An 18,238-nucleotide genomic window follows, 5' to 3' on the forward strand; every position below is an offset into this window, starting at 1 on the left:
TCCTCCCTACCACCCCACCCGTAGGTCAGCCCTACCACCCCACCCGTAGGTCAGTCCTCCCTACCACCCCACCTGTAGGTCAGCCCTACCACCCCACCCGTACGTCAGTTCTCCCTACCACTCCACCCGTAGGTCAGTCCTCCCTACCACCCCACCCGTAGGTCAGCCCTACCGCCCCACCCGTAGGTCACTTCTCCCTACCACCTCACCCGTAGGTCAGCCCTACCACCCCACCCGTGAGTCAGTTCTCCCTACCACCCCACCCGTAAGTCAGCCCTACCACCCGATCCGTAGGTTAGTCCTCCCTACCACCCCACCCGTAGATCAGCCCTACCACCCCACCCGTAGGACAGTCCTCCCCACCATCCCGCCCGTATTTCAGCCCTACCACCCCACCCGTAGGTCAGTCCTCCCTACCACCCCACCCGTAGGTCAGCCCTACCACCCCACCTGTACGTTAGTTCTCTCTACCATCCCACCCGTAGGTCAGCCCTTCCGCCCCACCCGTAGGTCAGTCCTACCTACCACCCCACCCGTAGGTCAGCCCTATCACCCCACCCATAGGTCAGTCCTACCTACCACCCCACCCGTAGGTCAGCCCTACCACCACCCCCGTAGGTCAGTTCTCCCTACCACCTCACCCGTAGGTCAGCCCTACCACCCCACCCGTGAGTCAGTTCTCCCTACCACCCCACCCGTAGGTCAGCCCTACCACCCCACCCGTAGGTCAGCCCTACCACCCCACCCGTAGGTCAGTCCTCCCCACCATCCCGCCCGTAGGTCAGCCCTACCACCCCACCCGTAGGTCAGTCCTCCCTACCACCCCACCCGTAGGTCAGCCCTACCACCCCACCCGTACGTCAGTTCTCCCTACCACCCCACCCGTAAGTCAGTCCACCCTACCACCCCACCCGTAGGTCAGCCCTACCACCCCACCCGTAGGTCTTTTCTCCCTACCACCTCACCCGTTGGTCAGCCCTACCACCCCACCCGTGAGTCAGTTCTCCCTACCACCCCACCCGTAAGTCAGCCCTACCACCCGATCCGTAGGTCAGTCCTCCATACCACCCCACCCGTAGGTCAGCCCTACCACCCCACCCGTAGGTCAGCCCTACCACCCCACCCGTAGGTCAGTCCTCCCTACCACCCCACCCGTAGGTCAGCCCTACCACCCCACCCGTACGTCAGTTCTCCCTACCACCCCACCCGTAGGTCAGCCCTACCGCCCCACCCGTAGGTCAGTCCTACCTACCACCCCACCCGTAGGTCTGCCCTACGACCCCACCCGTAGGTCAGCCCTATCACCCCACCCATAGGTCAGTGCTACCTACCACCCCACTCGTAGGTCAGCCCTACCACCCCACCCGTAGGTCAGTCCTCCCCACAATCCCGCCCGTAGGTCAGTCCTCCCTACCACCCCACCCGTAGGTCAGTTCTCCCTACCACCCCACCTGTAGATCAGCCCTACCATCCCACCCGAAGGTCAGCCTTATAGCCCTACCACCCCACCCGTAGGTCAGTCCTCCCTACCACCCCACCCGTAGGTCAGCCCTACAGCCCTACCACCCCACCCGTAGGTCAGTCCTCCCTACCACCCCACCCGTACGCCAGCCCTACCACCCCACCCATAGGTCAAACTTACCATCCCACCCGTAGGTCAGCCCTAACATCCCACCCGTAGGTCAGCCCTAAAGCCCTACCATCGCACCCGTAGGTCAGCCCTAAAGCCCTACCATCCCACCCGTAGGTCAGCCCTACCACCCCACCTGTAGGTCAGCCCTACTACCCCACCCGTAGGTCAGCCCTAAAGCCCTAACATCCCACCTGTAGGTCAGTCCTCCCTACCACCTTTCCCGTAGGTCAGCCCTACCATCCCAATCGTCCTCCCTACCATCCCGCCCGTAGGTCAGCCCTACAGCCCTACCACCCCACCCATAGGTCAGCCCTACCACCCCACCCGTAGGTCAGCCCTACTATCCCACCCGTAGGTCAGCCCTAAAGCCCTAACATCCCACCCGTAGGTCAGTCCTCCCTACCACCCCACCCCTAGGTCAGCCCTACCACCCCACCCGTAGGTTAGCCATACAGCCCTACCATCCCACCCGTAGGTCAGTCCTCCCTACCACCCCACCCGTAAGTCAGCCCTACCATCCACCCCGTAGGTCAGCCCTACCACCCCACCCGCCGGTCAGTCCTCCCTAACACCCCACCCGTCGGTAAGTCCTCCCTAACACCCCACCCGTAGGTCAGTTCTGTCCACCCCACGCGTAAGTCAGCCCTACCACCCCACCTGTGGGTCAGCCCTACAGCCCTACCACCCCACCCGTAGGTCAGCCCTACCCCCCCCCCCTACCCCCGTAGGGCAGTTGTCTCCACCCCACACGTAAGTCAGCCCTACCACCCTACCCGTAGGTCAGTTCTCTCCACCCCACCCGTAGGTCAGTTCTCTCCACCCCACCAGTAGGTCAGCCTACCATCCCACTCCTTCGTCAGTTCTATCACCCAACCGTAGGTCAGACCTTCCGGCCCACCCTTAGGTCATTCTTACAACACAACCCGTATATCCGTCCTACCACCCTACCCGAGGGTCAGTCCACCCCCTACACACACACACCCGAAAGTCAGTCCTGCAACACTGCCACCACACCCGACGGTTTCCTCCCCATCCCACCTGTAGGACAGTCCTCCCCATCCCACCCGTAGGACAGTCCTCCCACCTGTAGGACAGTCCTCCCCACCTGTAGGACAGTCCTCCCCACCCCACCCGCAAGTCAGTACTACCACACCAACGATACGTGTCTTCGACTTCCCACCCGTAAGTCAGTACTACACCACTTCACCCGCAGGTCAGAACTACCACCATACCCGTAGGTCAGTCCTCCCCACCACATCCGTAAGTCAGTCATCCCTACCTCATCCGTAAGTCAGTCATCCCTACCTCATCCGTAAGTCAGTCATCCCTACCTCATCCGTAAGTGAGTGATACGACACCATCCGTTCAAGTGTCTTCTCCACCCCAGTCGTTGGTGAGTACTACCCCTCTTCACCCGAAGGTCAGTACTATCCCACCCACCCATAGCTTCCTACCCCACCCATATGTTAGTACTGCCAAGTCCGTGCTATCCCTCCCCACCCTTAGGTCAGTCTTCTCCACCCCACCCTACCTCACCTGTAGGACAGTACTACCACCCCACCTGTAATCAAGCAACAAGAACCCGACATTTAGTTAAGTGACCAAATGTAGTTATCTCATTAACAGTTGTTCTGAATGAAAACTCTGGACATATGGGTTTCTGTTTCCTGTAAGATTGTTTCTTTGAATCAAAGTAGTGGTATATCTGGAACAATTCTATTAGAAATTGTAGTTTGTTCAGTTTTTGAATGATTAAATTTAACTTTCTATTTCATTCCCCATTCAGTAATTTTGCAAAGATCGGAGTCCAAAGTTTAACAGTCGATCCGATATCGTTCAAAATTCATTTATGTATATGAGCAACAATAATGGTCCAAGAACTGAACCCCGAGGGACACCTACTGAAACAGGGAGATAAGGTGACTTGCTTCCTTTGAGAATAACTGCTTGCGTACGGTCTTGAAGGTAATCTTTGAACCATAGCTGAATTTGATGCACTGGTGACTCAAACACAGGAGTGCATTGCTGGCCTAAAGGACTGGATGACTCTCAACAAGCTGCAATTAAATGATGATAAGACTGAATATATGATAGCCTGTCCAAAGAAGTTTCGTCAGCATACTTCCTTTCCTGACTCTGTTCTGATCAATAGCACAACTGTTTCACTTTCTCCTTCTGTTCGCAGTCTTGGTGTAATCCTAGACCAGTCTCTTTCCTTCCAACAGCACATTTCGAATATCTGTAAAGTTGCCTATTTGGAACTGTGTAGAATCAGCTCTATCCGCCACTATCTCTCAACCGATGCAACCAAGACACTTGTATGCTCTCTGGTTCTCTCAAGATTGGATTACTGCAACTCTCTTTTGGCCGGCCTTCCCAGATATCTGTTAGACAGACTCCAACGAATTCAGAATAACGCTGCCAGACTCATTTCCAGAGCTTCTAAATTTGACCATGTTTCTCCTCTCCTTCAGTCTCTCCACTGGTTGCCTGTTTCTGATCGAATCGACTATAAGCTATCCACTCTGACTTTTTCTGCAGTCAACGGATCTGGCCCCAAGTATCTTTCTGAACTCCTCCATATCTATACCCCGTCTCTCCAGCTCCGTTCTTCCTCTGATACTCGACTTCTCAGGATACCTCACGTCAGAAGTAAGACCTATGGACACAGATCGTTTTCTTTTCAATCGCCAAAGACGTAGAACAAGCTCCCTGATAACCTCCGTCATTCTGATTCCCTGGCATCTTTTAAAGCTCGTCTCAAAACTCACCTTTTCCCTCAGCAATAAGTTCCATTGTGGCAAGTCCACTTCCTTTGCGTCAGCTGTGCTTGACTAAGTGTGTATACATATGTATGTGTACATAACTACATGCATGAATATGAATGTGTATTGTGTGTGCGTGTGTTTATGTAAGTTTGTGCCTGCCTATGTGTGCGTATGTGTTAGGGTTGCTGTTAGATACACATGTATGTTAAAATGTATGTATGCAGTGTGTGTGTGTGTGTGTGTGTGTGTGTGTGTGTGTGTGTGTGTAGTCACATTTTGGTGTGTGTATGTAACATAGATGTAATGTTTTATGTTAACAAAAGCGTTTTTGTAAAGCACCTAGAGCAGATTTCTGGATAGTGTGCTATATAAGTATCCATTATTATTATTATTATTCTTAACCAGTCGAGAAACTTAACTACCCACAGCATAACGTTTATACAGAAGGGCTCGGTGCCATACTTTATCAAAAGCCTTAGTCACACCAAAGAAAATCACTTGTGCAGTCGTTTTACAATCTATGAATCTACAGAAGTCGTCATGGATACTTGTAACTGAAAACTGTAGAAGTGTCAGGAATGAAACCGGACTGATTTGCTGTTAAAAGGCTGCTGTCCAATAAGTACTGAAAGGCATGTTTTTGAACTCATGTTTTTGATACTTTTCCAGTGCATCTGAGCACTGTTCAAAGGCTGTTAAAGACATGTTTTTAAATACATTTTTCTAGTGCTTTGCCAATGCAACTAAGCAAAGAGATTGTGCGATAGTTTTCACAATTTTGTTTGTCCCCTTTTTTAAATATGGGTGTTTCACTAGCGATTTTCCAAACAGACGGAAATCTACCTAATTTCACGGGCATACAGAGTTCAGCACTGTACATGTTTTTCAGAAAACATTTTAGCGTCATCATTACTGACCCCTGACCACTCTTTTCCACTACTGACTGCTGACCACCCCTGACACTACTTACCAGTACTGACTGCTGACCACAGTTGACCACTACTTACCACTGATCACCGCTGACCACTACAGACCACTGACCACTACAGACTGCTAACCCACCGCTGACTACGACTGACTGCTTACCATTACTGACCACTGACTGCTACCGACCACTACTGACCACTGGTTACAGCTGAACATAATGCCTACCGCTGACCACTGGCTACCACTGACCACAGCTGACCTGGGGAAACAAAGACCAGGGGCAATATAGATGTGGGGCCTGGGGTAACATACACATGCTCTCGAGCGTAACGCGCAAATACACAGAGTACCATCCGCCTCCCCATCCGGTGCCATCCTAGCACCCCACCCGTAGGTCAGTCCTTATACCCCACCCGTAGTTCAGTCCTCCTTACCTCACCCGTAGGTCAGTCCCAGCACCCCACCCGTAGTTCAGTCCTCCTTACCTCACCCGTAGGTCAGTCCCAGCACCCCACCCGTAGTTCAGTCCTCCTTACCTCACCCGTAGGTCAGTCCTAGCACCCCACCCGTAGTTCAGTCCTAGCACCCCACCCGTAGGTCAGTCCTAGCACCCCACCCGTAGGTCAGTCCTCTTTACCCCACCAGTAGGTCAGTCCTCCTTACCTCACCCGTAGTTCAGTCCTCCTTACCTCACCCGTAGTTCAGTCCTAGAACACCACCCGTAGGTCAGTCCTCCTTACCCCACACGTAGGTCAGTCCTGGCGCCCCACCCGTAGGTCAGTCCTAGCACCCCACCCGTAGGTCAGGTCAGTCCTCCTTACCTCACCCGTAGGTCAGTCCTAGCACCCCATCCGTAGTTCAGTCCTCTTTACCCCACCCGTAGGTCAGTCCTAGCACCCCACCCTGTAGGTCAGGTCAGTCCTCCTTACCTCACCCGTAGGTCAGTCCTAGCACCCCACCCGTAAGTCAGTCCTAGCACCCCACCCGTAGGCCACTTGCACCCCACCTACAAGTTCAGTCCTCCCCACCCCAGACAGAGATAAGTACTACCACCCCACCCGTAGGTCAGCCTGAACATCACCCCATCCGTTCGTCAGTACTACCGCACCACACTCGTAAGTCTGTCACAACTGAAAAGTGACAGTGAGGGAAGAGCAATAAAATGTTGTGCGTTTATGCTGCTGCTAATGATACTAATGGTGAAGAAAGGTAATAAACATGACCATGAATAAGTCAAATGGAAGGTATGTCAATAACCAGATGCTTACATCTGTGCTAGTTTCGTTCATCTGTACCCTTTAAATGCATACAGCAGTGATACAACAGTGGTTGAAACTGTCCCTTTAACTCACTCCCTACTGGGCGATTTGTACGCGTGCGTTCCTCTGTGTACTGGGCGTTTGTATAGGTTTTAAAAAATATGTTACAAAATAATTAGTTAACACAGTCTCATGAAATTTGGACACACAATTGTTGAGGTATCAAATCAAGAGAGCACAATGTTTCATAACTCTAACTTCTAAAATGCTTTCTGTACAGCAGGAGGTAAAAAATGATATTTTTCATGACATAAAATGTGAGGGTGGTATAGAACTTGAAAAGGTGAAGTCTGCACTATTTATGAAAAAAAGCACTGTTTTCCACAAATATCACTCTTAGAATCCCATTAGAGTGTAAATGATGAATGAATGGGAGCCTCTCCAAACTGCAAGTGAACTTTCTTCAGCTCAAAGGGGAGGGGGGGGGGGGGGGGGGGGGGGGTGTGAGAGGGGTGGGGGGGGGAGGGCGTGGTCTGTCATGCCTTGTAACTTTTGTCTGTGTGTGTTTCGCCCCATGGAAGGTGGAAGTGTTGGAAAAGAAACATCGATCAAACAAACCCTTCCTCTGTTTCAACAGCCAGTTGTTCATTAGCATATTCACCACCAATCACCCTCTCCATTCCAACTGCCTGTCACTTGCCACATCTACTGCCCCTCCCCCTTCCCCTGTCACACACACCAGTTTCACTGCCCAATACACATTGCCCTCCTGATGGATTAAATAACTCCTTTCTCCATCCCCTTCCAAGTCAAAGCCATCCCTTTGATCTTGTCAAGCTGAAAGCACGAATTTCTTGTCTCTTTCGACAATAACCTGTTTGAGCCTGAGACGCCATTGTCATACGTGCAGTCACTCAGTCCACGTTGGAATAAAAATAGCTTGAAACTTCAGTAACAAGCAAAGATTGGCCAATACCAGTGGTCTGATGTTTTGCTATGCTAATAAGGCAAGACAGGAGACCCATTCAGCATTGTCCATTCCATGCTGTGTGATGTGTGGAAATTTTTAAATGTCAGAACGTGTATAGCGGTAATCAGTAGGGAACGCTCTCGCCTGTCATCACTGGTTATCAGGTAATTAGTAGGGAGTGAGTTAAGACTGTATTTGTTGTAGTGACAGTTAGTACATCTATTAGGTGTTTGTTTATTTCCCAAACAAGGGAAAGTAAGATAAGAATAACTTTATCCTTTTAAGGGAAATTACATCAAGTGTGGCAAATCAAAAGTACACAGTTACCCCACCCCCATACCTCTTCCGTGCGTGCACACACACACACACACAAACATATTCACAGCAACATTAAACCTGATTAAATAGGAGTAATGCACACATCAGTAGTTGTTTCATGTAAATGCGTCTCACATATCTGCTTTAAAACATTCGAATCAGTTATTATTTCCTGGTATTACTTCTTTTCGTTCCCCCAATTCCGTGAAGAGTCCTTGGGTTGCCGCACAGAAGAACTGTTCATCAGATTCCTCCAGGTTTGTTGGTTGTGTGTCAAAGCCAAGCTCTCTGCAGATGGTTTTCCTGTCCATGCTGCAATGTTGTCAGTCCATCGTTTTTTCGGTCTTTCCCTCCTCCATCAACAGTTCCTTGGATTGATTCAGCAAAGAAATTGGGTCTTGTCACGTGACCAACCCAGCATAGCTTTCTTTTCTTAACTGATGTCATCAGATGTTCGTGAAAAAGCAAATTGCTGCTTAGATGGTTTGCCGCACTTGTTCACTGGTTGTGTGATCAGTGTATCTGATGTTTTGTATCTTCCGATAACACCTCATGTCCATGGCTTGTATATAGAAAGATGGAACATACCAGTGCAGTCTTGTCTGATCTTTTCTTTCATTGAGATGTTGCTGTCCTTCCTTACATGATTCAGTCTGGAACGTGCTGATACTTTGAGTGGATTTCTGGTTTGGATCCTTCGTTGCTGATGAAGGATCCGAAGCAGATGAAATGTTGAACGGCTGTCCCTGGAAAGTTACATCAGCAGCGGTGGTTGTGTTGTTTGCTGGTCATCAACTTGGTCTTTTCGGCGCTGATTTCCATGCCATATCATGTCGACGTTTCATCCAGTCTGTTAATAAGCTGGGTGAGTTCTTGCTCACTACCTGCGAAGCCGTCGATGTCGCCTACGAAGCGAAGGTTTGTGATTGTTTTTCTTCCAATGCTGACTTTGCCGACATTATCTTCATGCGCGTTGGTCATGATGCGTTCCAGGAACATGTTAAACAGTGTAGGCGACAGAAGGCAGCCCTGACGAACTCCGACTGAAATATGGAATCACTGTCCAAAAGCACCATGTGTGAGTAATGTGCTGGTCGCTTTGGAGTATAATTGCTGGGTGGTGTTAAGGTTTTTACCGATGTTAAATGTATTTCACTGTGGCCCACAGTTCTACCTGCTATACTCTTTCAAATGCTTTCTTCAGGTCTATGATTGTTTTAAAGCTATGGTATATCACCCAGCTATCATGTTGCCTTTTCTTTTTTGGTTAAATTTTTTCTTACTGCTAAGATACAAACAAAAAACATCAAAAATGAATTAACAGCTTGTCTGTTTTCCACTAAAACAACTTAAGTCACTTTTGAGATATAACCATTTTGAACCATTCAAGGAAATTGTCTTTATCACACTTGTAAGATATCCATTAAGTTCCTGGGTTCGATCCCCAATATCGGCACACCTGGTGGGTTTAAGTGGAGATTTTTTCGATCTCCCATTTTAAGTGCAGACCAGCTAGTACCTGAACCCCATTACACAGGAATCGAATAATGAGCGCCCAAAGACAGATCTCAGTCGGCTCTACGCTAGTAGGCAGCCTGTAGTGCAAATGAATTTATGTTTGTAAAGTGGTCAGAGCTTGGTCTCTGACTGAAGATTGGCGCTATATAAGTTTCGACATCATCATTATCATTTGCTTGTGTTTCAAGAGATGCAGGGATGCTGTCGATGTATGTGTTGTTCCTGTATGAGACAGTTGCCATCTTTATACTGGATGGTGCTGACTTTACTTTGTATCTGTGCAGTCAAGTCTTTTACGATCTTAAAGGCTTTTCGTGTCGTTGCTGGCAAAGTTTTTTTTTTCTCAATGTCTTCACACTGCTGTTCATTCCAATTTTCCGTTGCATTCTTCATTCATTTGTTGACCGATCTTCTTGTTTATAGCACTGTATTTCTCCTTTCCTTTATCAGTTTTCTGTTGTGGTTTCAAGCTCCTCCTAGTGTCGCACATCTCTGAGAAACTATTTGCGATCCATCAGCTAATTCATTGGACCTCTATTGCTGTTCTGTCATCATTTGGTTGAAATTAAAAGGGCTTCAAGATCTTCCTCAAGCAAAAGTGGTGGGGCCTTTTTTCCTTCTATGACTACCTGGAATTCTTCAGCAATATCACTGAGATCTTTCTGTTTATCAATGTTGAATTTTAGTCGTCTATTTTTCCCTCTCTTGATGCTCCCCAGCCGTACATTGAAGTTCATAAGACAAAGTCGTAATCACTGCCAAGGTCACCTGGGAACGTTCTTGTTTTAGTCCTGGTGAAGCGAGATATGTTCCAGCTCTTCACAAGAATCATGATCTAACTGCCCGTGATGCTGACCGTTTGAGAAGTGTCATGTCCATCGTCGGGATGCTTTATGCTCACCTTAGAACGAGCAAGACCAAGGTCATTACCACTGGCGAATTCCAGCAGGTTTAGTCCCATATCATTGGTATTCTCATTATAGTAATTGCCGCAGAAATGTCCCCAGTGTTCTTTGGCATCTGTACCAACCTTGGGATTCCAGTTACCCTCAACGATGAGGATGCCTTTCTTGTTGACCTTGTTGGTGACCGTTTGAAGCTGGATGTAGAATTCTTCAGTGTGTTCATCATAGTCTGATGTAGGGGCATAGATTTTAACTGCCATGATGTTGAATGGTTTGGCTCGTAAATGGATGGTCCCGATCCTGCTGGAAACCGGACAGCATCGGAGTACTGCGTTCTTTATGTTCTTTTTGACCAAAACCCCACTTAGGACAAGACATATCGTTCATCTATCTGTATTTCTCAGTTGTTTTTCTATCTATCTCCACGGAAGCTGATGATGTGGCTGGTGTGTCTGTCCATGTCATGGGTCAGTTCTTTTTTCAACCTATGTGTTCTTATGTTCAAGGTGGCGAATGTAATGGTGTTTCTTCCTCGGATATTCTGTGGTTGAAGTAGAGTTTTCAGAAGAATGGACAGACTGAAAACGGATCAACCGAGTTCTATTGAGAAAAAAAAAGATAACAAGGCCAAAGAATATATATGAGCTTTGATCAACATCTATGCCCTGCAGTAGGAAGGAAAGGGCAGGGAGATGAGGCTATATTGTGTTGAAAGCGGAAAAAGTTAACAAAAAGAGTACGAACAAAAGACTATGAATTATTCAAATGAAGGAAAGTTAAAATGCCATCGTCAATACTTCTGTCTGGTTTGTCGGCAAAGTGAAGAGGGTCATGTCTTGTTTTGTGAAAGATATGGATTGCAGGGAACTCCATATATTTGTCAATGCAGTTCATTACTATTGAAGTCAGGGCAACCGGACGTAATCATTTAATGCTGCTGGGTTCTATAAGACAGGTCACTAGTAGAGTTTAACGTTATGGTGTGATAGTGTTTGCTCTATATCTGCTTTGTTTTGTGTGTCTGTTTCAGTTGTTTATATTTGTATCTTTTGAATGTGGGTTCATACTTTTTAAACCCCACTTAAAACTTGCTGTATCTGAATGTTCAGTTTCAAGAAGATATTGTCTTATGTTGAACAACCACGGATTCATTTTCACAGAAAAAGAACATATTAGTATATATGTGAAGAAATATTAGTTTGTTCGCCTTGAAATGGCAGCCGTCATCACTGACTGGACGAAAACCAACAATGATAAAATTCATTACTGTTTGTTTCTACGGGTTTTTCTTTGTTTATTTCTCTGGGTTCTTTATTATATTATCAGTTTCGATGGAGTTATGGTTGTCATTACTGACTCTTTGAATTCAGCTCATGCTTCATTGACACCGCTGACAATGATCTCGTGCTGTGCAGGCTGATAGCAGAGACACGCCGTCAGTCCAAAGGCAAACTAAACCCTCAACAATTCCATAACGACGTACAGAGAGCCATCAACACGTATAAGAACTGTTTCTCACAATTTTCTCTGAGACAGTGCGCTTACAACGCCACACTCGCAAAAAGTGTAAAGGTACAAACAATGTGTGCTCTGGTGCCTTGTTGTGCGTGTGCGCGCGCACGCGCGTGTGTGTGTGTATGTGTGAGATGTTTGTTTCTGACCGTGTGTGTGTGAAAAGAGATTGATGTGTGTGTGTGTGAGTGTGTGTGTGTGTGTGTGTGTGTGTGTGTGTGTGTGTGTGATTCATTTATCTATCATGTTATTTATATATTCATTCATATACATAAAAATGCACATGGACAAAGGTTTTTTTTTTTTTTTACATATTCATTCGTTTATTTGTTTTGTGTGTGTGTGTGTGTGTGTGTGTGTGTGTGTGTGGCCAGCTGTCCCTTCATGAAGGCATGTACTCAGTGTACATGGAGGACTGGATTCGGATCTTTCCCCCTGAGCAGTTTCTGGTTCTTCGTTATGAAGATTACATCAACAACACTGTGCCCACTCTACAGAGGATTTACAGTTTTCTGGGAATCCGTGAGTCACTTTCTGTCTTTGTCTGTCTAGACGTCTCACTGTCGCTTTCTCAGTCACTGTCTGTCTCTCTCACTATCGCTTTCTCAGTCACTGCCTGTCTGTCTCACTGTCGCTTTCTCAGTCACTGTCTGTCTGTCTGTCTCATTGTCGTTTTCTCAGTCAGTGCCTGTCTGTCTGTCTGTCTGACTCACTGTCGCTTTCTCAGTCACTGTCTGTCTTATTGTCGCTTTCTCAGTCACTGTCTGTCTGTCTGTCTCATTGTCGCTTTCTCAGTCACTGTCTGTCTGTCTGTCTCATTGTCGCTTCTCAGTCACTGTCTGTCTGTCTCACTGTCGCTTTCTCAGTCACTGTCTGTCTGTCTGTCTGTCTCACTGTCGCTTTCTCAGTCACTGTCTGTCTGTCTCACTGTCGCTTTCTCAGTCACTGTCTGTCTGTCTCACTGTCGCTTTCTCAGTCACTGTCTGTCTGTCTGTCTGTCTCATTGTCGCTTTCTCAGTTACTGTCTGTCTGTCTCACTGTCGCTTTCTCAGTCACTGTCTGTCTGTCTCACTGTCGCTTTCTCAGTCACTGTCTGTCTGTCTGTCTGTCTCATTGTCGCTTTCTCAGTTACTGTCTGTCTTATTGTCGCTTTCTCAGTCACTGTCTGTCTGTCTGTCTGTCTCATTGTCGCTTTCTCAGTTACTGTCTGTCTCATTGTCGCTTTCTCAGTTACTGTCTGTCTCACTGTCGCTTTCTCAGTCACTGTCTGTCTGTCTCACTGTCGCTTTCTCAGTCACTGTCTGTCTGTCTGTCTGTCTCACTGTCGCTTTCTCAGTCACTGTCTGTCTGTCTGTCTGTCTCACTGTCGCTTTCTCAGTCACTGTCTGTCTGTCTGTCTGTCTCACTGTCGCTTTCTCAGTCACTGTCTGTCTGTCTCACTGTCGCTTTCTCAGTCACTGTCTGTCTGTCTGTCTGTCTCACTGTCGCTTTCTCAGTCACTGTCTGTCTGTCTGTCTGTCTCATTGTCGCTTTCTCAGTTACTGTCTGTCTGTCTCACTGTCGCTTCTCAGTCAGTCTGTCTGTGTCTGTCTGTCTGTCTCACTGTCGCTTCTCAGTCAGTCTGTCTGTCTCACTGTCGCTTTCTCAGTCACTGTCTGTCTGTCTCATTGTCGTTTTCTTAGTGACTGTCTGTCTGTCTGACTCACTGTTGCTTTCTCAGTCACTGTCTGTCTGTCTGACTCACTAGTCACTGTCTGTCTGTCTGACTCACTGTCGCTTTCTCAGTCACTGTCTGTCTGTCTCACTGTCGCTTTCTCAGTCACTGTCTGTCTGTCTCACTGTCGCTTTCTCAGTTACTGTCTGTCTCACTGTCTCATTGTCGCTTCTCAGTCACTGTTTGTCTGTCTGTCCGTCTCACTGTCGCTTTCTCAGTCACTGTCTGTCTGTCACACTGTCGCTTTTTCAGTCACTGTCTGTCTGTCTGTTTCATTGTCGCTTTCTCAGTCACTGTCTGTCTGTCTGTCTGTCTCATTGTCGCTTCTCAGTCACTGTCTGACTCACTGTCGCTTTCTCAGGCACTGTCCGTCTGTCTGTCTGTCTGACTGTCGCTTTCTCAGTCACTGTCTGTCTCATTGTCGCTTTCTCAGTCACTGTCTGTCCGTCTGTCTGTCTGTCTCATTGTCGCTTTCTCAGTCACTGTCTGTCTCATTGTCGCTTCTCAGTCACTGTCTGTCTGTCTGTCTGTCTCATTGTCGCTTTCTCAGTCACTGTCTGTCTGTCTCACTGTCGCTTTCTCAGTCACTGCCTGCCTGTCTGTCTGTTTCATTGTCGCTTTCTCAGTCACTGTCTGTCTGTCTGTTTCATTGTCGCTTTCTCAGTCACTGCCTGCCTGTCTGTCTGTTTCATTGTCGCTTTCTCAGTCACTGTCTGTCTGTCTGTCTCACTGTCGCTTTCTCAGTCACTGTCTGTCTGTCTGTTTCACTGTTGCTTTCTCAGTCACTGTCTGTCTGTCTGTCTGTCTCACTGTCGCTTTCTGAGTCACTGCCTGTCTGTCTGTCTGTGTCTGTATGTATGTCTATCAGGTCACACATCTTGCCTTTCTGTTGCCCCAGCAGCAAAATCTTTCCTCAAAAGTTCCCTTGTCCTTTGCCTTTCACATCTTTTCTTGTGATTTCTTCTCACGTTTTGACATTATGCAGGCTACGTTTGACCGCACGAGACACAATAATCATATAAGTTTTTGAAGTATCAGCGTCAGGTTTTGTGTGTGTGCGTGCGCTTGCGCGTGTGTGTGTATGCATGCATGTGTGTATACACGAGTATATACATATGTGTGTGTGTCTGTGTCTGTGACTGTGTATATATCGGGTGTCCCGCAAAAAGTGAACCGCTTTTTGACAAATATTTTCTGATAGAGAAACCGAATTCGTTGAAAATGTTCACACAGTAACCTTAGGGTATCATCAACAAGTCTGCAAAATACCTAAAATATCAAAGTATGCGAGTATTGTCAAATTCAAAACAGCATGTCAAAAAATCCAATATCAGAGGAAAACTCCCTTACTTCAGTTTATGCTCAATGTGGCCTCCATCTTCCTCCACGATCAAACGAAGCCGTTTCTTCCAAGCAGAAATTCTTTTACGCATTTCTCCCACGGATTTCTCCTCCCATGACATAATTATGTCCTTTAACGCCTGCTCAGTCAATTTGTCTCTCACTCCCCTGTAAACTTTCTCCTTCAGAGAGTCCCATATGGCATAATCCATTGGGTTACAGTCAGGACTTTGTGGAGGTCATTCATCCTTCTTCATGAATTCTGGTGTAGCCTCCTCCAGATGTGGCTGGGTTACCGTACATGTGTGTGAAGGAGCCCCATCTTGCAGAAACACGTAATTGTTTCTAGGATAAAGACGCCTACAATCCAGGAGAAGATTGTCATCCTGTAACTGAACGTAGCTTTCACTATTAACCTTGGCTCTGTCAGTGTCAATAAAATGAATGTTTGTTTTTCCTTTCCAGGATACTCCAGCTGAAACCATGATCTTTTTTTTGAAAATCTAGAAGTCTCATGATAGAGGCGAGATGGCCAACACCTAGCAGCAGGCATGAACATGATGAAGGTCACATTGCACAGCTCTGTTATTGGATTTTTTGACATGCTGTCTTGAATTACTCGCATAAAATTGCGTCCGAACTTTTAGATATTTTGCAGACGTGTTAAGATAAACTAGGTTACTGTGTGAAAATTTTCAATGAATTCGGTTTCTCTATCACTGAGTAAATACTTGTCAAAAAGCGGTTCACTTTTTTGGGGACACCCGATATATGTCTGAATGTGGCTTCCATTGATCACTGGACATTGTGTGTGACAACAGCGGAGATCGTGCCAGAAGAACTGACGCTGGCAGTAGAAGGACAGAACGTGGCCTTCAGAGAGGTGGTCAGGGGACATAACCCTGGCAACGTGCTGCCCACCACTCTACATATGCTAAACGACTTCTACACCCCCTTCCTCCTCAGGCTGGCTCAGATCATGGGGGACCCTGTCAAGTTCACCTGGCAGGATACTTAATTAACCCATCTTCCATGTCATTGTGAACTGAACGTCTGTGACCGTAAATGGCTTTGGTTGACCTTGATTCATCAGCGTCATGTTGTGGTCTTCTCCGTGTGTGTGTGTGTGTGTGGAATGTGGAAGGGAATCACTTGCACGGATAAAATGGCGGAGGGGGAGAGGTGTGGCTGCTCCTGATTGGTTGGTTTGGGTGTAGGCTGGTGACTACTCTGCTGAAGATAACTATCATGATGTAACTTTGTATGCTGTAAGTTCTATACTGTTAAAATGCACGGAAAAGCATTACTTGTAGTTTATATGTGTGAATATTTGTGCATGTGTGAGCTATATCTTCTTATAAAAAACAAAAAACAAAAAAACAAACCCAAAAACCCCACCACCTATGGCTTTCTCTAGCGGGCCCGTGTAGGAAGAGACAAGGTCTCAGATTGCACCAACTGGTTCACCTCCACAATGTCTTGCCTTGTGGCCTGGATGTTGTAGGAAGAGACAAGGTCTCAGATTGCACCAACTGGTTCACCTCCACAATGTCTTGCCTTGTGGCCTGGATGTTGTAGGAAGAGACAAGGTCTCAGATTGCACCAGTTGGTTCACCCTCCACAATGTCTTGCCTTGTGGCCTGGATGTTGTAGGAAGAGACAAGGTCTCAGATTGCACCAATTGGTTCACCCTCCACAATGTCTTGCCTTGTGGCCTGGATGTTGTAGGAGAATTCAGCCATCAACGCCAGCAAGAGAGATGCATCTGGTAACTTTGTGAAGAAAGGCAGACCAACAAAGGCAGAAGTGCGGATAGGACAAGGGGAGAGGAATGGGGAACTGGACATCCCAGAAGGAGAGGGCAGCCTGAATTTCACACACACAGTTTGTCACGACTATGTGCTACAATACAATACAGTGCAATGAAATCAATACAATGCAATGCGTTTTGATGAATGCTCAGTTAAGTCGGGTTTATCTATATATAGCGCGTGTGTGCATGTGTGCGTGCATCCGTGTATGTGTGTGTGTGTGTGTGTGTGTGTGTGAGAATTCTCATATATTTGTTTATGATGGAATTTACAGTAGATGTATGAATAGATTTAGATATGCTGTATGTTCTGTTTTGCAAATTGAAAATGAAATGTACATTTTACTGGTGATTCGATACATAGTCTGAGCTTCCTTACTTGAATATACAAATTATAAACGCATGCTTCGTCAATTACAAATACTCAGTTGCTGTTCTTCATAAATGATTATTAACACATTTACTTTTTAAAGAATCTCTTTTTGTGTCAAAAGATCAAAATGTGCTGTATCATAGAAACTGACAACTGAATACGTAGTATTTTGGAAACAAAACAAAACCAAAACCAAAAAATCATCTAAACTTGATATAATTATACAAGAATGCAGTGACAAACTACAAAACTGGACTATATCTTAATACACATGGACTATATCTTAACAACCCCCCCCCCAGCTTCCCCCCATATATATATATATATATGTGTGTGTGTGTGTGTGTGTGTGTGAAACACTGAAAATATAAAACAGATAATCACTGAGCACGTTCCGAAACAGCGCCCATGACTAAAAAGATCGAAGAGGGGAGGTATAACAAACAATAACGCTGAAGATTGTTCTACATGTAAGGGTTTTAAAGATGAAATTCATATTGTAGATCATTATGTGAAAATACAATATTTCACAGAGAAAATGTATCCAAAGACATGTCGGCCAAATTTATACCTTTCGGGCTAATGTTTGCGAAGTTTGTGCGTGACTATTTCTCTCTTTTATATTGTGATTATGATTTCGCGACAATGTGCATTGGGAAATAGATGGACTTTGACATCCAGTGCAGAAGTGTTCAATTTCACACTGTGTATTACCACGTGTCTTTCAATCCTTACGGCCTCACAACAATACAGCATTATATTCTGTTCTCTTCTCATCGGTTGTCCGCAAACACTCATCAGACCACTACAGCATGTACACAACTCCGCCAAACTGATTTATAAAGCAAAAGGATCCGCACATTGCACACCCCTTCTAAAAGAGTTGCACTGATTACCCATAGAGCAAAGAATCAAATACAAAACCGCCTGTCTCTGCTACCATGTCATATGTGGAACTGCACCCGATACCTCTCTGACATCTTTCAAATCTATGTACCCTCCCGTTCTCTTCGCTCTGCTGCCGATGATAGAACCTTCCGCGTCCCAAAATACAAAAGAGAACAGCACGGTGGTCGAGCCTTTTCATCATCTGCTATTCAAATATGTATGTATGTATTGTACGTACGAATTTGTATGCGCATGTTATGTTTATTGTGCATGATTGTGAGTTGAGGACTGAGTGTGTTTCG

The 18,238-nt window shown here is 46.5% G+C and overlaps 1 protein-coding gene across 1 annotated transcript in view; it reads left to right on the top strand.

The window, feature by feature from the left end:
• The window catches only part of LOC143276090 (carbohydrate sulfotransferase 15-like), a 47,931-nt gene extending 31,760 nt beyond the window's left edge, over positions 1-16,171 (top strand). Inside the window, exons 8-10 of the mRNA XM_076580482.1 lie at positions 11,714-11,870; positions 12,185-12,332; positions 15,687-16,171. Of these exons, the coding sequence (XP_076436597.1) occupies positions 11,714-11,870; positions 12,185-12,332; positions 15,687-15,883 (502 nt within the window). The 3' untranslated portion in view covers positions 15,884-16,171. The remainder of the gene's footprint in view (positions 1-11,713; positions 11,871-12,184; positions 12,333-15,686) is intronic.
• Positions 16,172-18,238: the final 2,067 nt, after the last annotated feature.

The sequence above is a fragment of the Babylonia areolata genome, chromosome 31 (genome assembly GCF_041734735.1).
Source record: "Babylonia areolata isolate BAREFJ2019XMU chromosome 31, ASM4173473v1, whole genome shotgun sequence".
Lineage (NCBI taxonomy): Eukaryota > Metazoa > Mollusca > Gastropoda > Neogastropoda > Buccinidae > Babylonia > Babylonia areolata.